Consider the following 25,886-nt stretch of genomic DNA (forward strand, 5'->3'; position numbering starts at 1 on the left):
CTTCGTCGTCGTTGCCCGTGAAAGAAAAATACCGATGGAAGGAAAAATTAATAAAATACAGAAACAGGTCAATGAATGTTCGGAACGACGCAAATTTCTCAGGAAGGTTCCTGTATTCAATTGAAAGCAATTGAAAAGGAAATAAAACTTTGTTCATTTCGCTTTGGATGGGGATCGCACCAAGGACATCTGGACAGTGACACGGCTACGCTACTTACAAGGCACGAAAGCTTTGTTTTATTTGTTACATAGGCCGTGAAGGCTCGTTGGTTCAAGTTGAATAGTGGCACACATAGTGAATGCGTTGTGGTCTTTGACATACTGAAGAGCCTTAGCGAAATCCACTGATCGTAAATGAGTAATCATGAATATGCTAATTACGAATTAGGTCGTTGTGTCAGTATTGATTAGGCGATGTGAACTGAATTCGATTACGCTCTCGCGTTCTGCTCGTTAAGGCGAAACCGAAGCGCATACCGAATTATTTTTACACACTGCCGTGCCTCGCAAATTTTGCTGCTTAATGAATCTCCGCGTGATATACACAACAGGCTATCGTGAAAGTTATTTTGATCAAAGTATGCGCATCTAAATAAGATTTACGGCTATTTCCCGAAATAGGCTGAGCACTCACGCCAAAAAGGTAAAAACCAGGTGTTAAGTGTTTTTCATGAAAACAACAGCCACCTTCTTGTACCCTCCTCCCACCCTTTCTTCTCAACTCCTCGCCAAGAAGAAAAACACCAAACATGGTAGGCCGCAACTGTAGCTGTTGAAAGTCAAGCTCGCCGCAGTGGACACGCATAGCCAAATCTCTAAGCGTGACCACGGAAACGACTTCCAGTGGGATTCCGGAAATGAGCTGCACTCGGATGGTTCAATTACCCTTCAAGAGGCTGGACCTGGATAAAAGAAAGTGCGGGCCGCAGCTGCGAAATACGTAGGCTTCAGGAGGTAAAGATTAAATGCATGCAGGCAGGTCGAAAGACTCCTCGCGCCGGACATTTCCTGATTGCTGCGGGCGAACCAATCACCGTTGGGATCCTAACTGGCGGACAGTTTTCGTTGCTCTAGCACGAACGGTTCATCTTGACGTCATACTGCGGCGAAGCTCACAGCGTTAGAAATATTCGCATTATTGCTGGACTAGTATGCTGATATTTGAAGGGTTGATAATCAGAAGTCGTCTATTGACGTGAATCAATAATGAGAATGTAGGAAACTCAGATGTTTGCTGGAAAAATCGAAACTGTGTTAGGTTGCGCGGGGGAGGAAGGGGGAGGGGTGGTGGAGCAGCAGCCAAGCGGCAGAATACCTGGTTTTCCGCCGAGGTGTGCAGGCAGTCACTCTGGTTGAGAAGGTGGCAGAAGCGCATCAGCTTCGCAGCTTCATCCCCCCTGGGAGCATCCGGGTCTAGCAGCGATACCAAGCTGGCGCTGATAACGGCCTGCATTATACGTGCACATTCACGTATGCCAGACACGGTATGACTAACGTGCTTGTTTTCAGAGGACCATTGCCACCGCTCAGGCCACGTTACAGAAGGATCAGTGCGGAACTACCAGGATTACAAATCAATCAATCAATCAATTGAATTGTAGACCGAAATAAGGTCTTCACTAGGGAAACGTGAGAGTTCGTACAGCCTAGCTTGGTAACGTGAATGGTTATCATGCCCACGGTGTGGGTTCCCGAGCTACTTTTCTGAACACGAGAGTTGTGCCATGCACTGTCTACGACTGGCAACAGCAGTTTGGCGTTCCTTGTGCCATACATTTCAGAGTGGCACTGCCATATGAGCACAAAACTGTCAATTGCAGATGGCACCACTTTATGGAGTTCTACGCATCAACAGCCCGATGACGAGGTCAAGGTCAAAATCATGGTCAGGTACCCAATGGTCATAGTCATTGATCACGTGGCCATATTACCATAGCTTGGGCCATATCACCACGCAATTAAGTACGGTTTGGCCCCGTGAAACATAAATGTCATTGCCGATGTGGTGCCCACTGCCTCAAATTAAGCGTTAAGGACAAGTAAAAGTCAAGGGTGAAGCATCATGGTCAGGTACCCAATGGTCCTAGTCATATGATCACGTAGGCATACTACCATTGCTTGGGCCGTACCACCATGCAGTTAAGTTCAGCTTAACCCTGTGAGGCTTGAAGGCCATTGTTGATGTCGTGCCGACTGTCTGAAATCAAATCTCCTGTCCCAGTCGCTTCATTAAGGGCTGATTCTTTCTGCTTCGGATAAAAGATTAATTAGTACTGCGCGAGTGAGAGAAAACACGAGAACAGGAACAAAAACGACAACAAAGGCGCAGTGTTGTCGTTTTTGTTCCTGTTTTCCTGTTGTGTCTCAATCGCGCAATACTAACTTTTTTTCTGCAATGAACCAACTAGCCCGCAAGATCGTTCTATTGCTTCGGAAGCTCCCATTATAAAAAAAAGAGCTTTCAAATCTATCAGAAGTACTGCTAACATTGTGATTCCCTCTAACACGCCTTTGCTCGATCGAGAAACAGAATTAGCGCCTTGCCTCGCACTTGGCTATGCCCTGGTACAGTATGTTGGCGTAGTCTCTGGCGACCCAGGTGGTAGACGTTCCCCTGGAAAGGCACTTTCGTTCACGTGAAAACTCTTAAGCTGCGGTCCAAGTCAGCTGTGACTCACGTGATCCCATCGTGGTGCAGTAATGTAGCAACGGCCTCACCTGCAAAATGAGATCCACGGTGTCGCTACTCCGGCCGTCGCGAACGCATGACGGGTGAAATAAAGACCCTTCAAGGCGAATGCCTATAAAAGGGCTGCGGTAGAGGCCGTTTTGGAGGAAGGCATTTTGTGGAAATTATGCTTAAAAAAGGCGCTACGGAGCAATTGAACTGCACTTGTATCCACAGACTACAGCAATCTAAAGACGAAGATGATGCCACTGAAAGAAGACTTTTTGTAAAGAAGAAAAAGAGAGAAAACGAAACACGAATTACACCCTGGGGCAGCGCATCATCCTGGAGCGCATCAAGGGGAGTAACTTGATTCTACCTTTCAGTATATGCTTTTGCATTAACCCTGTTCCTCAAAAACCTTAAAGTTATTGCCCAATGCGACGATGCACGCTGAAATGGTTGCTATAATGGGAATAATGCGGTCAGTCAGTGTCCTCATTTAAACTATAGCGTGGAGTGTGAGCCGGTGTATAAGAAGACATCCATCTATACGGACAGAGTTGCTTCAAGCAGGCGAGCGAAAAGTATGCCCTGAAATCAAGCACCTGCGACAGGCTCGCACAGAAGCCTCAACAAAACGAGTGGAACAACCGACCCCCCTACCGGTGCTGCTCGCGGGTGCGTCGTGTGTAAGGGCGCACTAACTAGCAGCAGCACGTGTTGTATCCGGACCACCTCTCTTGCTTCCATCGTTCTTGTTAGGAAACGGTTAACTGCAGAATTTATAGACAATGGAAAAATGCATGCAAGTGCTTGCGAAGCAGACTTTCGAGGATCCAATGTTGCGTTTGCAGGCCAAATTTTGCGTTTGCATTACATAGATCACCTGAATAACAATTTGGCTCAAGTAGGCGTGAACAGCAATAAATAGCAGCCGTGTTCTCATACACCTACAATGTGCACACGGCCGCCACATATCAAGTACACTGCACACACGGATGCGTAGGCAGGAGGGCATGTTATCAGTGTTATTTATTCCTGGTGTGTGTTGATAAACGGGAAGACGAAGAAGTCGTACTCGAAGATAACCTTGAACCTTACTAGACTGTATCGGTTTCTGTGTGATCTACCGTAAGAACAGTAGTAGAAACACATAATAATGACACCAATCCCGACCCGCAATTGTTGGGAGTGTATCTCCGCGCTCTTTCACGTAGCGTTCCGCATGTGAAGCGGGTTTCACGTGTCGCACAAGAACCACCATGTCAATAAGGTAAAGAAACTAAGCTGATCACTTTTCACTCAATAACTTTGACTACAGAATGAGTAGGTTTTTGTAGAGCCTATTTTAATAAAAAAAGACATGGAGTCATTGATTTGTCATTGTGGACACCGTGCTTGGAAGCTACTTACTCAGTTGTCTTACTTGGCTGCTTGTTGTTTCTTTTCCAAGAACGGACAGCTGCTTGCTGGCCTGTTGAGCAGGGGACAATGTAAGTTTTAAACAAAATTCAGTCAGTATCAGGAAGCTAAACATTTCATGACTTGGTTACACCGTGGGAGAGAGAAGTAGCATGAACTTATGTCGGTCAAAGATGAGAAACAGACACCGAGCTGGAAAGCTTAAAACACGCTAAGCAAGAAGCAAGCTTCCGAAATCTAAGCACAAAAGTGACAGAAAGACGGTCTAAAGAGAAAGCCAAGGAAGAGAAGAATATTGCTAGGATTGATATAGGCTTTGCTTTATGTACCGTATAACAAAACTGGGTGGAGAAAGCTCAAGTGTAATGAGGGACGATGGACATCAAACTAGTAAAGAAGGAGAAAATTCACAGAAGTAACAAAAATGCCGTCTGTGTTGGCAGCGCGATAGCGTTAGAAACTGTTGACGTCATGACCGGGATTGACGTCACTTTCGGTCTGATGACGTCACGTTCCTCTAGACAATGGGCGAATTTCATGACCAACGACACAAATTTTTGCCGATGAGGTTTTTTATGACACCGCATTAAGAAATACATTTCTAACACTACTACTTTCCCTCTATGCGTTCTGATTAAGGAATAAAAATTGCTAAAAGGTACGGCACAACACATAAGTGCATGTGTGCGGAATGGTCGCTTTTTCGCGTACTCTATTGCACTTTCCGGGGCATCGTCATCTTTCATTAGTTCTCGTGGCGGGGTTAACATAACTTCTACAGTGAGTCATGTCGTATTTACTGACTCCCGAATGGTGGGCGTCATTAATTAAATTTTTCTGCAATTGATACTGCTACCTCCATATGAAAACGTTAAAGGTGCTGCGATAAGCTCAGCGTTCGTGCTAGTCTACTGATGGTACCGGTTTAATTTTCCGGACAGAAATCTGTTCCTCTTGGATCTTTTGGGGCAGGCAACGAAGTATGTACTTTGAAGCCATTTTTTTGGCTCACAACAGAGAGAGGGTGAGACAACTTCCCAAAGACTGTCATTTTACTTGTACATCCCATCTGATTTTCATTACCACAAAGTTAACTGTTGCTTCCTCCAGTGCAGCCTGCCTTCACTATATAGAGGTATTTTTTCTTCTCTTACATTTATATGGGATGTAGGGTCTCTATAAAAGTGCTGCGAATTGAAGAGAACTGCAAAGGGTTTGAACATTAAGATTCTTTAAGAGAAAAGTACACATTTGTGTGGCACCCGCTGGCGCAGCGCACCATATATCCCTAGAAAACTATGTAACATTTGTACCTTACCGGCACTCACCTTTAGGGTAAAAACGAAGAGGCTAACGAAAAGGTTTCAGCTTAAGTTAACGACTACTCAGCGAACTAGGGAAAGAAGAATGAAGGTGTAACGTTAAGAGACCGGAAGCGGGCGCAGTGTGTGAGGGAACAAACTGGGGTTAATGACATCCTAGTCGAAATCAAGAACAAAAAATGGGCTTGGGCAGGGCATGTGATCCGAAAGCAAGATAAGCGCTGGTCCTTGAGGTTAACGGAGTGAATTGCAAGAGAAGGCAAGCGTAGTTGAAGCGGCAGAAAGTTAGGTGGGCGGATGAGGTTACAAAATTTGCTGGGATACGGTGGGCGCAGCTGGCAAAGGACACGGTTAATTGGAGAGACATGGGAGAGGCCTTTGCCCTGCAGTTGGCGTTGTCAGGCTCATGATGATGATGATCAAAGGGTTTCTTTATCTTTACATACCTGAAGGAACCCGTTGGCATAGCGCACCATCATCTTCAAGTTAGGCTTCGTGGTGTAAAAACCCGTCCAGGTTCGACCAGGGCCGTCTGTGTACGGCATCAGGTCTCCAGTGAATCGAGGCCAGAGCTGGGACTTGGAATGCAGTGCCTTGGAGAAGAGGTTTGTCAGCGCACGCAATGAGGCGTTAACTCGATCAGCTAGGTGATTTTTGTCATGAGCAGCGCATGCGGAACTGCAGCGTCACGTAATCCACATGATGAGAAAAACATACGGAAATATTCACGCCTTACATGCAGTTTTTTTATTAATTAGCATGCCTTATGTACATTTTCCGTGCGCTATGCACTACGTCATATAAAGTTTGTATCTTGTCCTAGCGTTTCTGTATGGGTTGTTCGTTTAGTCCAGGCAGATTTTGTGAGTTCCGTATGCGTCTAATACAGTCCAAAATTAGTTCGACATCCGCCATGAAGAAAACGCACGGAATTACAACAGTGATCATGTGGACTGCTGTACTTGGGTAGCATTTCTGGTATGTCAGAAAATCAGTAGGACGCTTAAGATTCGCCTGATGGGCAGACACGATTGCGTTTTCTTCTTTTTCTTCTTTTTATTCCTCTTTTTTCACTTTTATCACCGATTGCCCATTTACAATGACGTTGTCAATCACAGACATCTATTAAAATCACCATTACCCGGTAGCATTAGCGATTACGAATCACAATTATAGATTATCGATCACCAATCACAGACCACTATGTTGGTCACACTGCACGACATACTACACCACGACATACTCATACACACCATTTCTTTGATAGAAAGAAGCACCATGACACCGCTTTTTCATTCGCACAATTTCTGACGCCTACTCAGCATACTGATGCATATTTTTTAAATTACTCTAAGATCAGTTTACATTCCATGCACACGATACTAACTCATAGATACTACTATGGATGAGCTATATTTATGATTCATTTTACGAAGAAAAAAACAGAAATTCGCGTTCGCGTAACGCGACAAGAATTTGAGCGTCAGCTGAAAAGGGCGTGGTGCCGTCCGAGGAAGCCATGAGGGTCACGGATATGTGTAACGCTGTCATAGTCATGAGCAAGGAATCTAATATGACATATTGCTTATAGAAAGGAATGAGTCTCCTGACCAATTACTGTGAAAAGTTGTGAAAAGTGGGTCATACTAGTGACCTGCGGGTTATGTGGCCGAGAACATCGCTGATCATGACGACGTGATGATATTGTCATTTCGTTTCGAAGAGTGCCATACGCAAGCCTTTAAGTGTTGAAGCTGTTGAATTTCGGTATACGTTTGCAACTCGAACGACTCGGTAGGGTCCAAAAATTAGAGGGCACTTAGCACTACTGAAGTGCAGACTTCTTTCTATTCCACCGACAAATCTGCTTTAATGCACTTTTAATGCACCTGAATCCCATAATCTAACTAAATCTCATGTAATCCGCTCACAACCCCCCGGGCTTCACCATAACCTACCATTAATTTAGCAGAAATCCACCAGAATCTATCATTTTCTAACTTAATACACCATACTGCAACTTAATCTAACATAATCAACCTTTACTCAAACTTAATCATGCGTAATCCACATTTATCCTACCGCAATAAGCCCAAATTCAACCTTAATCTATTAAAATCCACCGTAATCTAACTTATTACATCCTACTGCAACTTAATCCAATGCAATGATTCAACTCAATGTAATGATTTAAGTTGCAACTTAATACAATGTTCGCCTTAATATCAGATGCGGCTACGAGAGGCCTCAGAGTTTGCCTCCCTGGTGTCATTATGTGTGAATGAAAAGATAACTCACCTCGATGTAGCAGGCGGGCGTTGATTGCACGACGTGCACAGGAGGATATCTAATGCCCTTTTGAGACAACCGGTTTGCTTCTGCCATGAACGCTTCCTGCTTCTGGAACCGGCAGTGGGCGTTGACATAGCACAGATCGCAGCCGGACATGAATGCCACGGTATCGTTGGTGTAGGCCCCCGTCTGCGATGGCAAGCGTCGCAGCTGACGGCAAGCATGTGACAATAGTACGCTCCTCTCTTAGAGGCTACACCAGCTTAGTGTTCCAGTTCTGATTGCAGGCCGTATTAGATCTGGTATCCTCATGACAATTCTGTTCTCAAGTAGATGACCCCCTAACACTGCAGAGTGGACCTGCTTTCATTAATAAAGCAAAGTGCTGTTTCAACCTTCAAGGATTTATTAAAAGTCTGCTGTTCTCTCCAAGTTTATCATGAAACAAGGGTATGCTTCGTAGCTTAGAACAGCTGGACGCCCCACTGCAGCTCTAAGGAACATAGTGCTGTGCGGGTGTGTTTTTAATGCTTCATCGTGAACTAATCACGCACGCAACCTGTACACATTTCTTATTGTCTAAATAGTTTGTGTATATTACCTCTCCCTCTATCCTTTCATCATGTACCCTCACCTCCTTCATATGATTTCTCCATTCTGCCTGCTATCCTTTATTTGCGCTGCGCCAGATCAGGTGCTTCGATATCGATGGCAGATGTCGGGGCTCGCAGAAATCTTTTCCTTCCTTTTTCCTTATTATTTTTAATAAGACCACTAAATAATACAAGTACTCGGAGCTTATAGCACCACCCCTATGGGTAATGGCGAGGCCGCCGTTTTGGTTCCTGGTTGTAATAGCTTACGGTGTACAATTTCTGCACATCACTCTTAAACGAGCTTTTCTGCACGAGTCGTTCGACGCTTGCGGCATTTAATGGTAACTTCACTTAGGCAATGAGGCTATCGCACAGGTTCTTTCTTGACCGGCAGACGCCGCTAAAGCTAAACAAAATTTGAACGAAAAATGAACTCAATACCAGCTTATAGCGACGTTATGCAGGTAGGGTCATATTTTAGTTGAATACAAAAGAAGATTTCTCGTTTACCTCGACACTCGAAAGCCGTGAAAGACCATCAAGAGGGAAAGAAACAAATACAGCACCGCTTTTGAAGCTTTTTTTCTAAAACACAGTTTATAACTTTCCTCGAAAGGAACCAACTATCTGGCTAGACCTGTGTACTTCCAATTTTCAACTTCAAACTTCGAACTTAAGATGGTAAGTTCTGATGAGCTATCCAAACTTCACCAAACTCCCGTTTTGAAGGTAAGAATTTGGAAAGCCAGTCGTTATGGCGTCTCCACGCCATACCTCACCTCAAACGTATGCATAACATCAAGTTTCAATGCTCTTTCTGAACTTTCTGCTCATATCGGTGTCAAACTGTAGTAGCGTCTTCTAGACATTGGGCATTTAAAAGGTGACTTTTCAAAAAATTATGCAAGGAAGCTGCACAGAGATTAACGGATATGTCATTGCCTCGAACACGTTTTTCGCTTTTCTATTCGTTGCTAATAAAGCATATGCTAAAAATTCATTTCAAATAAGTTGTATTAAGTTCATATTAATTTCGCATTATTTCGTGCCTATACTTTATACCAAAACGAATGGTGTTTAAGTAAGATTGGAGGAATATCTTATCATTCTTGCAAATGTATCAAAAATACAACTTTTGCCCACTCGGTTTATTTAATATAGATCTAGAAATACAACTAAAGTATAAATTTAATACATCGAAAATGCATTCAGCTAGGCTTAAAAAAGGCTACTGGGCAGCTTAACGCACAAAACTGATCAAAGTTGTCAACGGCAGAACAAATCACCGGAATTGAGTTCTTGATGATAACTTCGCGTTTCATCAGGGATGGGGCTCCTCATGTTTATCGCTTTAAAGGGGCCATCTTCCAAACTGTTTTGTCAGCGGGTCAGTGATTTGTTCTTCCGTTGACAACTTTGATCACTCTCGTGCGTTAAACCTGACCAGTAGCCTTTTTTATTGAAGCTTAATGTATTTTTAATGTATTAAATTTATACATTAGGTGTATTTCTAGACCTATAATAAATATACCAAGTGGGCAAAAGTTGTATTTTTGAATCATTTTTAAGAATGATAAGATGTTTCTGTAAACCTATTATATAACTTATATGTATATAATCTTTTCGACGATACATTACACATTATCTTGCCTGGTAAAGAGTTCCTGGCGCAAAGACCGTGGGCCCCCAAAGCGACGGAGGAGAGAGGGACTGCTCGCGTTCGATTCTGGGGGCTATGTAATACCTAATCGCTAGTCAGAACTACCGTCAGGCATTGGTCAGGGGTCGAACTGTCCAGCAACATAGCACAAGGGCGTCTATGAAAACGAGTCGGCTTTGCTAGTCGGGGTAATTTTCGCAGGCATGTCTGCGTACGGAGGTGCCCAAGAAGGACTTGGCAGCCTAATGCTTTCATGCTCTCCATTCGTAATGTAGTAAAGCAAATGGTTGTCTCCCTACTAGAAGTTACGATAAACGAAAGGACGACAGAAAGAGAAGAGTTTTGACTGTTCCCCGAAACGTGATTTCAAGCTATAGATTGTTCCTCGGCAACTTAAAGTGCACTGCAAATGTTTACGAAAACTCCCCATTTGCTAGCACTGAAATATACTTTGGACAAATTAATTCCATATTTACGAGTGTATACTTTCATATTGCCAACATGCAAATTTAATTCCACGAAGAGGGATTGCAAGCACTAGATTGTTCTACGGCAGCTTGAAGTGTGCTTCAAATGTTTACGAGGACTGCCCATTTTTTAAAATTGAGGTATACTTCGGACGAATTATTTATTATTTGCGAAAGTACATTTATAATACATCTTCAAGATTAAATTAAAACTGCAGATATATTTTTAGCGCATTTGGAACGTGCTCGAACTATTCTTCAGGTATAGTATACTTCACAAATTTTAATAATGTCTTTCGAATACCGAGCACGAAATACCGGGCACCTATTTCCTGCATACCTGTAGTGCAATCATTAATACAAATTATGTTTAATATACAATACAAGTACCTCGCGGTATATTCCACGCGCATTAAGTTTGAATAACCGTATCTTAGAATAAATTTTGTGGAAACCAGCTCGCTAGTTTGCTCACTGCAGTATTCTTTGAGTTAGTTGAAGTATGAAAGCTAATTCTTGCTCCTGTTAAAAGTTTAGCGTTTAGAGGCTTAGAATAAATGCATCAAAACACAGCTTAGTGGTAATGGAATTTATTTCTACACAAAGGTATGTGAAGATTAAAGCTGCCACCACAAATTTGTTACCTGATGTTGTGCGTAGGCAAGAAGCAGAGATGGGGCTTCCTCCTCCGTTACCGGATACGGTTTCTGCGTGAGAAATAAGTGCAGCGTAGCATCACCACGACAGCGTCCCAAGCACTAGCTCATTAAACACTAAAGCATTGCTAGTGACGTTACCAGTGACATTTATATTGAGGCGCGTTAAGCTTGTTTTCGTCGTTCGCTTCAAAACACAGCTTCAGGACCGCTACGAAGAATTTGTTTCAGTTTGAAAAAAAATTGCAGGCGACTCTTAAGATCTGCCTAAGGGTAACACGCGATAAAATTAATGCGTTAATACGAATATATGCGGAACTGTTAATTTTATACTTTGCATTAAGGTTAGGCGATGTGCCATTGTCCTGCGATGGCAGGTGCTACCACCAGCGGAGCTTAAGCGTTCCAATGTGTTTTTCCCGAGAAACCCATCGCGTTCAATCCTTAATGTAACTGCCCCCTGTCATGGTGGGCAGGTTGTAATGACGCCACAATGTCACGTGACCTAGGTATTATACCTAGGTTACTTCTCAGGAGATTTTCCGCTCAGAAGGCCGACGTCGAGGACGACGCACTTTAAGCAGAATGGGAGCCTTAACACTGTCGTGCCAGAGCCAAAGTCGAAAATCGAGAGGAAGCTTAAGAGTAGTCAGCTGCCGTCATTCCCTCAGCTGTGCGCCTGACAATGGGCAGTCGTCGCGTGCAAAAAAGTACAAGAAAACTCAGGGACTACTGAAAGGTTCATACCGCGAAAGAGACATGCAATCGCAGAAGCAGGGTTTCTTAAAAGCCCACTTCACTTAGTCGGGGGAAAAAAGATTTAGAGCGAAAGCTCTAATCCCGACGTTCAGAGCCTAGCAAAATTGTCTCGTGCGTATGTGCATAGCGCGAGTGCTCCTCATCGACGGCTTCTACGCAGTGCTTCCTAGCGCGAGCGCTCTATCATGCGGCACTGCCATCGTCTTCTAGGCAGCACTAAGCCGGAGTTTCTGGCCCGAGGAAAATCGTCTTTTGCGTGGCCGCTAAGCGAAGACGAAATTGAACCAGGCGTCATGTGTGTGCCTAAGTCCAGTCAATTATGCATTTAAATTTAATAAAAACTGTCTTCCCCTCCCCTCCCAAAAAAAAAAAGCTTGTGCTGTCACTCTGAATCGCTTGTTGTAAACATTGTTATTTTTTCCTAATTATTCCCAGACCAGATCATTGAATACCTCTGGTATACACCCGGGTAATTACAGTAAAGATACCGTGTCCGCTTGCCTGACAGCCTTCCTGATTAGTTAAGCCGCTATGGATAATTATTAGGTACATTTACAATACCTCTTCTACACCTTCAATACGAAATGTGTGGATGACTGCTGAGGTTTCGACTGGGTAAAATTCTTTCTCGTAATTTATGAGGGCTATAAATTACGGTAGGTTATATAATGCGGGTTTTTCTATTCTCAGAATCATGCTGTGAATGCTGTATGTTGTGGAGTTGCCATCATTAAAGCGAGCCTGGTCCTTTGGTGGGCAAGAATCTAAGGTTGCTGTAATGGTTTTTGTGATTATGCCAGCAAACATCTTTGAAACTACGGACAGCAAGCTGATCAGCCTGTCGCTATTCAAGCTCTTGAGGCCCCCTTTCCTGTGGATTAAGGTTTTAGCGTTTTTCCAAGATTCTGGTATGCTCAGAGTCGTGAGACACTGCATGTACAGTGAGGCAAGTTTTGTCAAGTCGAATGTCCCTATTGTCCTTCACATATTCTGCAATTACCGGATCATCAGCTCTTTCAGTTCTTCCTAGTTCGTTACCTGAGAGATTTCCAGGTCATTGCCACCACTGGCTTTCTCATCAGCATCGGGGTGATTTCAGCTGCTGTAAAGATCTGTGTGCAAATTTTTTCTACTTTAACTATTTTATCCGTATTGCTAAATATATTGTTCTTGTTTTCCCTCAGGGCGTGCCTAATATTTTTTAAAATCATTAATTGCATCGTTAACATCTTCTTTAGGCTGGCTACCGTATTTAGAGCCTGTTCGATCCGGTCCATATTATACTTCCTTATGGAGTTTACATTACGCTTATTGATAGCTTTGACAGTTATCCCAGCGGTATCCTATATATGGAGTTATATGATGGGCTTCCTTCTCCCATCCTCATCACCCCCAATAGTGACCCTCTTTCTTCTCCTCTCCCCTCCCCAGTGCGCAGTATCAGGCAAGATATTCATTTTTCCGGCACACCTCTGTGTCTTTCCCGTCAATAAACCTTCTCTCTTAATACATAGGCGTTTCTTAATTAAGTCTTGTCTTTCATTTTATGACAGAGCTTGCTATTAGGCTTTGTAGCTGCCTTAAAGCCCAATTTTATGGCGCACTCTGGTGTTATATTTGTAAGATTATCGTTAATCTCTTTTAATACTAACGGCATTATCTGCTGTTAAAGCGGAATATCTGTTCCCCGTGGAACCTTCATTTCCTCTACCCTCCCTCTTACCTCTAACTCGTTGATGTGAGTCTTTCTAACCATTTTCCTCTGTTCCGTGCTGAAATTTAGGCTATTCGATGCCCCAGCGTCCTTAGGTCATAAAACCTCACTCAGCCGAACAACTGCGCATCCTGTGCGATTGTAGGATGCGAGCAAAATATGAAGGCCATTTAATTTTTACTCTCGCTATTCGGGTCTTCCAAGGCAACTTCAGGTACTTCCTTTAGAGGAAAACGATATTTTTGATCCCCAAATCGCAAGGTTATTATTGCCAGTTCGCACACTGATTCAGTTATCTATTGCTCAAATGTCGCTATTTTTGCATAGTCGGGTGGTTTGTCAGCTTACGTGCGGATCCGGGCAGATTTCAGGATCGAAGCTTATGGCCTCAGGATTCACGTACGAATTTTCCGGCACCCAGGCGAAGATGCCCTTGCTCTCTCCACCTGCATCAACAAGTACGCGTCACACGTGTTTCATCCGGCAACTGTGGTCTTCGGTGTCGTTGGTTAGAATCACCAAAACTCTTCTGGAATGATGGATTTTTAAGTTCTAGTGTTTAATGTCCCAAAGTAATCAGGAGTGCCATAGAGGATTGCTCTGGATTAATATAGGCCACCTGCTGTTCTTCAAAAATCTGCTGAAAGGGTACAACACAAAGGCGTTTTTGTATTTCCCCTTCACCGCAATACGGCTGCCGCTGCCGGGATTCGGAATGGCTACACAGCGAAAGCTTTTCTGGATTTACGGTTCCATCATGTAAATAGGAGATCGCCTACTGGATAAGAAAACTCAGTGACATCACCACTCCTCTACCATAATATCAAGAACAGACCAAAGCAGGGATGACGCGCTCACCAGACCAGAAGGTCCTCATGGTCTAGGCGTGCATAAAACACATGGCACATCCTCGCTGCCAGCATTCTTATTGGACAAGCAACGTGTCTGGATCACGCTGACTAACTAACAGGGGCGTGTTGGATTGTGGATTACGACAGAACGACAAGAACTCGCTGGAGACCCACCGTAATAATCCATAAGACGGTATTGCGGCAGCGATTAGTGTTTACGAAGGGACAGGCCTCCAGACCCTCGGATTGCGTGAGGCACCTGCTGCGGCACCCGATGACGACACAGAAGCGATAAAAGCCGGATTAAAGAGCGCATCAAATTTTCTGCTGGCTGTTTTCATGAATGAAAAGTTCAATGCGCGAGGTATGCCAACTGCAAAGCACACCATGGCAGAGATATTTATAGATGTTGCAGTTCGGAAGCCCCACCGAGAAAGAATATTTAAAAATACGCCGCACGCATGGCTCCAAATTTTTAAGTGCGTAGACTGTTGCCCCATCTGTCACAGTCAAGTCAATTCTTGTCAGGCTAGTCAAGAATTGCAAGCAGGTCGCTTTTGAGCCAACCCTGTGGTCCCTGGTTTCTTCCGAAGTTGTAATTCAGAGCTGCCTTACAAGTTGCACAGAATACGCCACCAGGCTATTGGAGATGATATTTAATAACTGATGTTTAGTCCTTAGCGTCTTGTTCGATGGGAACTGTCTATTGCTCTACGGAAGCACCTACAAGAGTGAGGCGCTAACCTGCAGAAACCACCTGCTCTAGCAATGCCGGGTCAACCACACTGGTCCGGAACCTATCGCCTTGAGCTCCAATTTTTTTCTGCTAAGCCACATGTAGTCGTCGACTAGCTCAAGTTCAGAAGCAGGGATAGAGAGAGCTGATCAAGTTCGTTACGCGCAGGCGCTTTTTCGAGCAGACTTGCCGTATTTTCGGCTGTCGGCGTCCCACACGAACTCCATGCTATGCGATTTCCTCCACTTCTCTTTCATGTCGATTGATATCCGGCCAAGAAATAAGCTGCTGAATCCCATCTGGAAAAGCACAGAGAGGGAAGCGATGTATCAGTCAATGTTTTACCGATGGCTAATGACAGGTTTGAAACCACTGATACCGTGTGTTTCAGACGCGACTAGGAGATAGGAACGCAAAAATTTAAGACTGCGTGGGCTATAGGCAAGTCATAGACGTAGTCTGGTGCTCCGCTCAAATATTCTCCTTTCCCTATATATTATTCTCCACCTTTCTTTTTCCTCCTCCTTCTAGGGAGAAGATAAATGATGAGACGAGCGTGAAGAAAACACATATGCGATATCACATACAAAAATAGAAACACATGAAATTGTGCAGTACGTGTAATACACCTGTGCAACACTAAGCCTGCGATTAAACGTAGTAAAAACCTAGTTATACGAGTGGAAGCTCTTAAGCAGGGTCTTCACTGCCGTAAATCAAATGTCAAGGTCAAAGGTAAATGTCAAAGGTCATGGCCAGGTACCCAATGGTCAGAGTCATATGATCATGTGGTCATGCTACCATAACCTGGGCCATACCACAACGCAGTTAAGTTTAATTTGACCTTGTGAGGCATTGAAGGTCATTGTAGATGTAGTGCCCACTGCCTCAAATCAAATGTCGTGGTCGAGTGTCAATGCCAAAGGTCATATCTAGGTACCCAACGGTCATAGTCATATGATAACGAGGTGGTACTGCCACAGCTTGGGCCCTACCACTGCGCCGTTAAGTTCGGTTTCACCTTGTAAGGCATTGAAGGTCATTGTCTCATCGACATCCAAACCGGAAGTTGTACCCCGAGAAGTAGAGCTCTTGCTCTAAAAGCCAACTGCGTAACATAACTGATGCTTTCCCGTCAAATTAGAGAAACGCGCACAATTCAAGACAGTGGTCGCGAAACTAGCACTAAACGGACTTTTATGCAAAGACTGGAGGGCGCGGTATGCTAGAAGGCGCAGGTAATGGTAAGGTGTAGCCTGGAAAATGATGTGATATATAGTTATAAAGCGTGGAATATCCTTTAGTACACTTTACTACAGACTTTACGGTGACCATGAAGCAGTTAAGAAGCATAATGTTGATGTCAGGCAAGAACGAAGAACCCTTTTATATTTCCTCCCCCATCAATGCGAAGAAGTGATGTCGGTCCCTCAGCGACACAGCTTGAAAGGGCAGGGAATAGCAAAACGCGGGTGTGCTTGCTTATCACACGCACAGATGGCACTTCCTTCATGTTGATAGCATAGTGACAATTTTCAGCACAACTCAGTTTAGTTACCTAGAGCGTCATGCTTGTGGTCGAGACTGCGATTGTGCTGCTGGCCCCTTCCTTCTTTACCTTTTACAATCCCTGTTCCGTGTTTGCATATGCAGGGTAGCCAACCAGAACACCTTTCTGGTTAACCTCACAGCCTTTGCTATTTCTCGCTTTCTCGCCAGTACTATTCGCTCCCGCTTAATCTGTCTGCTAAACAATGCGCTTCGTTCAGGCGAAATACTGCACGAACCCACAGATTATGTACCTTGAGTACGGTGCATGCACTTACTCTCTTCCACTCCCATGAGCCTTTTTTTGCCACCTTCTTGTTCCTCTTAAATATCTTTTATTTTTTAAAATTTATTTTGAGAAAAGGAAAGACACATTAACTTTTTCATTGGGGCAGGACACCTCAAACGCACTCTGTGGGAAGAGATAAGCAAGGGAGTTTCTGAAAAAAGGAACAGGGCAAGAGGCGGCGTTATGGAGGGCTCCGTAATTATTCGACCACCCGTGGATATTGAACTTGCACTAGTATCGCTCAGTGCACTTGGTATTGAGAACTATATTGATTGTAAGAGGGGCAGATAAAAAAGGCAACCCTGGCGAAGAGCGTCGCCATCGTGGTGGTGTGCCCAAAGGGATCCGCCTGCCAGGCAACACTGGGCACCCCGCACTGCGGGCCGAAAGTATCGTTCAGGAACCTGAGTCCCATCGTCATCTGGTCGATGATAGCCGTGTAGTGAGTGACGGCTTCGTCGTTCTGGACCCATCCGCCGCCGACGAACTGAAGACGTCCTGCCGAGAAATGAAAACAAAATTGATTGCTTGATTCATGGGCTAATACTTTTCGCACCAATTCAAGCGCCATGTAAATGGTTGCAATAAAGGCCGAGTTTGGGCGAGTTGGTTTACCATGCTGAACGTAAAAGCGCAAAAAACAAGGACCTAGAATAAGACACTCGCGCTCGTGTTGTGCGCCTTATTCTACGTCCTTGTTTTTTGCGCTTTTACGTTCAGCATGTAAAAGGTTGCGCTACGCATGAGCGGGAGTATCCGGATTTATCTCGACAACCTGCCGATCTTCAGCGTGCATAGGAATGATAGTATTATGGTTTCTTCTACATCAAAAGCAGCCGCGCGGCTTGAATTCGATTCCGCGAGCTTGTGTTCAGAATTTCAAATTCCTTCATTTTGTGATGTTTTTTTACACTTGCTGTTGATACACGCAGCAGTTTGTCCATTTGTTTTTTATTTCATATGTGCTGCTCTTCTTTTTAGTTTTGTTAGTTGTCGCGCTAATGCAAAAAATTGCTCGTTTAAATAGCACTGGTACAGCCTTATTCTTCTCTAGAGTTTTTATTGTTTTGCATTGTCATGCCTTGATCAGTATTTCCCCTCTGCTTGGGCCAGTTTTTGCCTGCAGTATGAATAAAGAAATTAATTATTAATAAACAAATAAATAAACTAATAAATAAAAACTAACAGAATGGTCTCTGAGTCACTGCGGATGGTAGAAGAAAAAACAAAAACGCACACGAGGTCATTTTATGAAGGGATTTGAAATTTGAAAGGCTAACAACAACTGCAACTCATATGTTGTAAAATGTGCGGTAGGGGTAATCTGGTTGCGGTATGCTTTTGTTCGAATCGCCTTCTTTCCGAGTTTTCGACGTAAAACGACAGCTGTATTTTCGCCTGCAGTACTTTACCCACGCTAATAACATGCCATAGAAGGTTGCAACAAGCCTTTAGAGCGGCCTCTAAAACCATCGCTTTTGACTTGACAGGGTTAAGCAACGCAATCGTTGGGCGTTGCATTAATGATCGTCCGATGCAAATAGCGCTGCTGTGTGCGCAATGAGAGATCTATACTGTTTTTATCCCGAACTTTTCCCTGCGATTTTTTTTTCTTTCCGTGGCACCACTGCTTCGCAGACAATGCGTACAAATAGGAAGGAAGAAACTCGACATCGCATCTTAGGGTGGGTTTTATAGAATAGCCTCATGGAGAATAGTACTAAATTATCTCAAATCACAAATGCGGTCATGTTAAACGCTAGTTTATCGAGGCCACGCATGGGTATACGCATCAAAATTTGTATTCATAATAGAGCAGTTGCTCATTAGCATCCGCCCAAGCGCATTCATGCGGCTTGAAAGGAAAGCTATGCAGCTTTCATTTGTAGCCATAAGGCTGCTCTTGGATGGATGGTAATGAGTAATTACTCCCTTATTCTAAATATACTCCACCTTGGGGGATTTTTTCAACATTGGACCAAAAATGCTTACTAAAGGTGCTCCTACAAACTGGTACTTTTCACATAGTGAACATAAATGGTAAACGTGATAAAATGTTTGGAAGTACGTTGAGGAATACGCTTAGCATGTACAATACAAAGCCCCAAATCTTGAATTAAGAAAAAATAAATTCTGAGGGTGATTGAGTATGCGCGGGTGTACAAGAAATGAAATAGCACACAATAACACACGGAATGCGTTGCACTATCTCCGTGTGCGTAGATTTTTAAATTATATCGCTGGGGTCGGAAATACGTACAATAAAAATAAAATTGAAGTAGGAGGTAGAAGATTAATAAGAAAATTAGCGAAAGAAAAACGTAAGGAATCACTCGCGAATAAACAAGAAGACGCCAATAAAAATTTCAGTTACCAACAATGCACATCGCAGAACAAAAGTACTGTCAAATAAATAGTTTTTGCAATATGTATTGCGCAGTTAATTCTGAAAGTGCAGCGCTTGGCAAACAAACTGTGTTCTTTACCACAGCAACACGTTTCGTGAGGAAATTTGTGCTGGTATAGAATTTCACCTTCCGGAGTAATCAAAGAGTGCCTGGAGAATGCGGCTCGCTTTTTGATAGAGAGGACGTTTGACAATATGGGGCTGGAAGGCGCGCATTTTTTATGTTCTCAATAAGCTGGTAATAGTAAGGCGACATACAGGTGTGTGTCTTTTAAGCATTGCATTTCGCGCTGTACTGCACACAACTTTTGGGAACCAAAACCTGTAGCATATGGGCTTCCAAACCGAGAAGTTCGCATGACACAACGTGTCTGTTGTGGTGTGTTGCTTTAGTTCGATTTTGTTCGGTGTAAACAAAAAACATGCAGAATGACGTATTTCATCTTTGTGCAGTGGCTTTGGTCTTTCGCCGATATTTTTGTACTTGTCATTTTCAAACAAGAACTGCATCTTTGACTAGTTGTATATTATTTTGAACCCCACACTAGCCACTGGCTATTGGTTAATTAAAAGAGTGTTTGTAATTTGTGTGCCGCAAGTAGAAATCAGTGAAATAGAGCAATCAACAATAAAGAAGCAAAGAAAAGGAAACTATAGGACTGTGGTCCACGAAGAGAGCAAATAGCATTAGCGTATGTGTACAGTACTTTGCAACCTATTTAGTCGTTTTTATCCTATCTGCACAACTTCAGAGTTGCCTTGTTTTCTTCACTGAACCGCCTCGTGCGTGCGGAAGCAACTTAGCGTATGTGACACTGACATCTCAGTCTTCATTTGCAACACATGCCTAGCTTAACGCATTATTTTAAGCTGAGTTGAACTGCTGCATCTTGGGCATAATGAAGATATCTGATGTTTAAGACGCTAGGGCAGCTTGAGAAAAGATCGCTATGGTTGACGTGTCTTGGTCTGCACCTGCTTGGTTGAGAGAATTATCGCCCCAAAGATCTCAGAAGAGAAGAGCTTATAAACAGACCAGGGGAAAGCTAGAACCTATTTGAATAACCGGTTGGTGGTCGGCGGATGTTCAAACCAATAGGTTATAGCTGCTATTGGCCAAACACCTTTTGTTTATCACCTGCAGAGATTCCCAGCCGAAATGCAGCTGTTGTGGTAGGATCAAAGCAAGCGCAGGCTACCAGCCAGCTACGAGAATGTACGACACTCTTCTACCATACAATCGCATTGCACATAGGAATAGTGCGTGATGCAACATCGCCTCACCAGAAGAATAAGCAGGTTACATACCTGACTGGACAAAGTCTCGTACAGTGTTCTTGATGTCACTGGGCTGTTCCCTCCACCAACGTGAAAAGTAGATGTTCTCGGCAGACACGAATCGCCGGTTTGGGTTCTGGCTCAGGGCGTCCAATGAAGTGTTGTAGATTAGACGAACGGCTGCGCCATATGGCCGTAAGTTCGTTCATTGACGTTTTAGGAGCAGTTGATCACTTAAATTCAAATAAAATACTATTCGGTCTAAATGCCATGTTTCGCCTTCAAGAAAGTGGATTCATTAGTTGTCCAACGGAAAATACCGAGGGGTTATATTTTACACTCCTAAAAAAATTCCTTAGAAGCTAAAAAGTGGTTGAAGACTAATATGAACACGCCAGTGTGTATGGAATCAAAACCGAAGATATTGTAGAATCATTTGAATTTCGATGATGCACATGATACAAGAAATGCAGAAAAAAGATTTGAGATTAGTACTGGTGACAAAATATAAATTGAAAATGTTCGAAGACGTACCAAGCTGACTGTTTTTCGAGTATTTTTGCTTTCGCTAGCTAGCATGTAAAAACGCTTTATGTGCAAGATGAACGGTGGTAAATCTGCCTGAAAAGAAGAAATTATTGCGACCTTCAGAAAAATTTGAGAAAAAGCTGGAAGTTTGCAATGTACACAACTGTTTCACAAAGCGGCTTAAACGAATAATGAACTTGAAGAAAACAAACAGAGAATGATACAAACGGAGCGTTGATGACCAGACTGATATCTGGAAAAAATTAATTCAATCATTCATTGTCGCCTGAAAATGCTATTTGAAGTGAGATTCCATCGGCTATGATGTTAAGCTTTTGTCAGAAGTGATTGCTCAAGGGGTCTGTTTTTAAGCCGTGTTCTGGAACGCTTGTAGAAGCGTGGAAGTCCTTTCTGACGGGTTAAACAAGTATTCCTGTCACCTTCAAAAATAAAATGCTGACGACGCTTAATAGCATGGCCCAGAAGCGAACCCTTTGGAATATATATTTTGAATTATTTTTTCAGCTTTCGGCGGTGGTCGACGGGAACGGTCGTCGAGACTTGGATATTCCTTGTGTGTGTGTTCACTGGCGAGCCTAAGGTTGCAGGCTCGACAGCCGACTGCGGCGGCGGAATCGGACTGAGGACAAAGTACGAATTGTACAACCGACACTGCTAACGCAGACATTTAACATTACATCTTATACGAACGCCTGTGGATTTTGCTTCCACAATTTTTATTCGTCGCTTTTGTTTTCTGTGCATTGCAATATCTGTGCAAAATGTTCATCTTGGCAAATCTCTAACGTCATACCTTGAAGTGTATGTTTGTACATAATATTCACTGTTTACTTACTCACTCTCTCCATAGAGCCTTATTGCCGAAGTGTAAACAAATGAATAAAAAACAGACGAGTAAATACAAGAAAAGAAGTACTGGAAATTATCTTGTGAATAGTTTAACAACTCGCTGCCCACCTCTCCGAGCATGTTTTTCAACCGTTAATCTGCACTTCTGCATCCTCTCAGGCATATCAGCACTAGTCGTTTGCGACAATAAACGTTCTTTCGGTTCCCATGCTAGCCCGTGTGGGTCAGTGATCGAAAAAAAGCCGTGACTGTCGCTAGAATGCCAGAATGTAGCACTGGTATTGATAGCAGCTGTCTGTCGCGGTTGCAGTGCCCGTAGAAAAGAGAAGGCAAATACCGAAGCGATGGGGCATAGGCCGACTCACAGTTCTCGTATATAGTGTCCAGTGGCTCAATCCAGCCGGCGTCGAGATGGCTGTGACTGAGCACATGCATATTGATGTGGCCCGGCTTGTGCTTGGGACAGCCCTGCGCGGGAAAGTGGTCTATACTTCTCGTGACACACGCTATACCTCGCAGCATCCAAGAACGTGAAATAAAAACGCCTACATTGTGTGAGGAAAAAATGCATGCAGGATTTTTACTAAACCAGTGTTGACAGGACAGGCGTTGTTATTTTCTGCTGCCGTTCCACTGAGCCAGAAGGAGGCAAGCGCGGCCATGGGCGCGCACCAATTTTCATTTTGTTGTCACTGCTAAAACTTCGCACTGCTCAGGCCTTGCAAGCTATACTGGATTGGCAGAAACCACCGCGGACACTTGATGACGAAAGAAGCACAAAGACGGGGGCATGCGTCACAACGAAAGCAACGCTATGTATTCTTGTCACGCTCTAACGAAACTACTTTTTGAATAATTTGGAAGTTTTGAAGCTGGAGAGTTTATCTGGATTATAAGATAATGGAAGCAGACTTTTTGCTGTGGCTCCTTTCTGTGGGGCGAAAGTTAAATGAACTCCACAATATTGCTAACATTATTATAGATATCATATTTTTTATTCTCAATCTTTTCATTATTGAGTGCATCAGCATAGACATTGCCGTAATTTGTAGGACCCGAATATCTTGCGTTAATCTACCGAACCTAAGTAATATTTCCCAGAAATATTTCCTTTGATATCTTCAAAAAGAGACGCGGATCAGACAGTTGGTCAGTGTCCCGTGCAGGACAAATGGGTTCAGTTGAACTACGCAACCGTCGCTGAGACTTGTTTACCTCGGTGTAGAGGGTCACTCAACAAGAAAGGCAACACGGGAGCGCGTAGCCACCGCGCTTCCCATAGCGCTGCTACCGAAAGCCGTAGGGAATCAGCGGCAATGGACCATGAAAAATAAGCACGGTCGGTTGCTCTTGCAGCGCGTGCAATTGCAGCCGCCCATTCTCGCAGTGCCACTAAGACAGTTCAGTGAAGAGTGTAGAGGGGGCAAAACCTTAGTGCCTGGAAATATTCTTCACAGGAAAGACTCACAAATCTGAATGCTCTCTCAGAACCATAGTTTCTTAGAAAGGCACAAGGCAGGTGCATGTTGGCTACTATGCACGCGACAAGCTGAAATACCTGGCCGGAGGTGGCCCTATCTAGATTTGCAGTCAGCGCCCTTCCTGTCTTCTGTGTTACTGCTGTGTTCTGTGTCGTTTCTTTTTTGCGCTGTCCTCTTCGGATTCGAATGTGAACAAAGTAGCCCAAACACAAATATGCATGAACCATGAGCCGCCACGGTGGCTCCTCAGTGGTTACGGCACTCGGCTGCTGACTCGAAAGATGCGGGTTCGATCCCGGCCGCGGCGGTCGAATTTCGACGGAGGCGAAATTATAGAGGCCCGTGTACTGTGCGATGTCAATGCACGTTTAAGAACCCCACTACGGCGTGCCTCATAGCCTGAGTTGCTTTGGGACGTAAAACCCTATAAACCAAACCAAGCCATGAATCACGAACATTCTCTCCAGTTCTAGGCGGCAGCGGTTCAGGAGGCCGGAGACTGCACGCTCCGGTGTTCCCTTTCACATTGAGCGACCCGGTACATCTTATTGCCCGAGTTTTTGTTTTACTCTTAACACCCGTCTTGATGCTCTCTCTCAAAAGAAGCGTCGATAGGAATTAGCAGTTAGGTAAATCCCGCCCGCATTATCCAGCATGCCTATGTATGCGCTATCTTCCCCAGACCACTGCCCCATAAAGTTGTAGGATTGCAAGTATTTAATATCTGCGTCAATACAAGGAGCCGGACCACGGCTGACTTATAATTTACATTGAGGACGTCGGGAGCGGAGAAGACGCAGTAAGAAAGCTTCTCTGGGTATGTACAATCAAGGTTTTTTCCGAAATACACAGTATTCAAAAGCTTTGTTTTAAATTATATTATTCTGCCAATTGCTCTATGGTCATCACATCATGATGTTCATCACCTTCAAGGAGCAAGCAATATCCCTACAATACACTGTTGGACTCAATCGTCGACAAAAGAGCTAATTGACTGCATGTGGTCGTGCTGACTTGTGAATAGCGATAATTATAAAGGAAACCGTCACAGACGGATTCAGTAATAGAATTATATCCGTCGGCAAGCTTTTCAACTGCACCTTTCGTGGTACTGAGCTCAGATCTGGCGCCTTCTGCATGCTTTCCCCAGAATCCCAGAGGACTGGGAGTGTAAAAACCGCCGAGCGGGTCTTTTATACCATGGACATGGCTGTTAAGCGCAGATAAGTGCAGCTTAGACAAAGATGGAACAATGTTTCATCGGCAGCGCAGCCAAAATGCTGAAGGTTTGGTAAGGAAAATTACGTGTGCACAGCGATCGTCATTATTTTAGGATTATTCGTTCATGGACGGTACTCGGAAGGTTTTCAACGCGAAGGATAATCCCCACTAATATAAGACGGGTACCCCTCAGCGATCAAATTTGAGTGACAAACCTGCGTGCATGTTGAGCCGGATTACAACTTCACTTTTCAGGCCTTGCAACGCGCACTCACCGCCCAAACATAGTAGAATGTCCCTTAAAGAAATCAACGGGTACTTCACCTCAAAGTCGATAAGGTGTTTTAGAGCCTTTTGAGCACGAGCTAATTCAGAGAAAGCTGATTTAGAATAGCGAGTCGGCGCCTGTGTTGCTTAGACTCATCTGCCACCTTCAGTCTGTTTGGCACTCTTTGCACCAGAAGTTTGAAGAGAGCACTGGACCGGTTTTTTCTTTGACGAGAAACGCTGAAAAAAAGTGTTCTAAAAAAGGAGCACTTCCCCACCCTCGGCCACTCTCTTTAAGAGTTGTCGTAATGTCTCTTTCTGGCAACGACCTGTAAAACAGTAGTACTGTATCTAGGGCTAATTGGTTCGTGCTATAAATTCGAACGGCTATAAATTCGAATTTGTATCTACCTTGCATTTCCCGTGTTGGTGTCCTTGCGCCGTTCAAGTTTGCGACCTGTAATGGTGTGAGCAATCCAGAGTGTTTTAGGTATCGTTCGTTTTCCAGTATTGCTTGGCTAACAAGTAACATGTTAATACCTGCTTGTTTGCTTATCTCTCATGTAATGTCCCTTGTAGATTTTTGAGGAATGAGTAAATAAATAAATGAGTAAACAAATAAACCGACACGTGCTTACCTTCAGCTCGCACACGTTGGCGGTTCGGACGAGGTGAATCGGCCATAGGACGTACAGCAGGACCAAACACGCCGGCTGAGACAGCTGCAGGCGCGCCAGTGCTGATGCGCAGAGCCTCATTACACTAAGAATGACGAAAAACGAGACTGCTAGGCGTGCGGTCCTGTGCCTATATGACACTGAGGAGTGGAGTGCGCTCTTTCACGATGTCTG

General features: G+C 43.9%; 2 protein-coding genes across 2 annotated transcripts in view; both read right to left on the reverse strand.

The window, feature by feature from the left end:
- The window catches only part of LOC144106362 (lysosomal alpha-mannosidase-like), a 30,976-nt gene extending 24,972 nt beyond the window's left edge, over positions 1–6,004 (reverse strand). The window contains exons 1-5 of the mRNA XM_077639142.1: positions 5,862–6,004; positions 4,085–4,145; positions 2,679–2,718; positions 2,545–2,614; positions 1,316–1,447 (exon numbers count right to left, since the gene is read on the reverse strand). Coding sequence (XP_077495268.1) covers positions 1,316–1,447; positions 2,545–2,614; positions 2,679–2,718; positions 4,085–4,145; positions 5,862–5,960 — 402 coding nt within the window. The 5' untranslated portion in view covers positions 5,961–6,004. The remainder of the gene's footprint in view (positions 1–1,315; positions 1,448–2,544; positions 2,615–2,678; positions 2,719–4,084; positions 4,146–5,861) is intronic.
- Positions 6,005–6,072: 68 nt separating this feature from the next.
- On the reverse strand, positions 6,073–25,886 carry LOC144108201 (lysosomal alpha-mannosidase-like). The gene is made up of 9 exons (XM_077641480.1): positions 25,674–25,886; positions 22,432–22,534; positions 20,699–20,848; positions 17,285–17,481; positions 15,337–15,445; positions 13,908–14,005; positions 11,075–11,137; positions 7,714–7,896; positions 6,073–6,093 (listed from the first exon to the last, which is right to left on the reverse strand). The coding sequence occupies exons 1-9, from the start codon at positions 25,791–25,793 to the stop codon at positions 6,073–6,075; spliced, it is 1,044 nt and encodes a 347-aa protein (XP_077497606.1). The 5' UTR covers positions 25,794–25,886.

The sequence above is a fragment of the Amblyomma americanum genome, chromosome 10 (assembly GCF_052857255.1).
Source record: "Amblyomma americanum isolate KBUSLIRL-KWMA chromosome 10, ASM5285725v1, whole genome shotgun sequence".
NCBI lineage: Eukaryota > Metazoa > Arthropoda > Arachnida > Ixodida > Ixodidae > Amblyomma > Amblyomma americanum.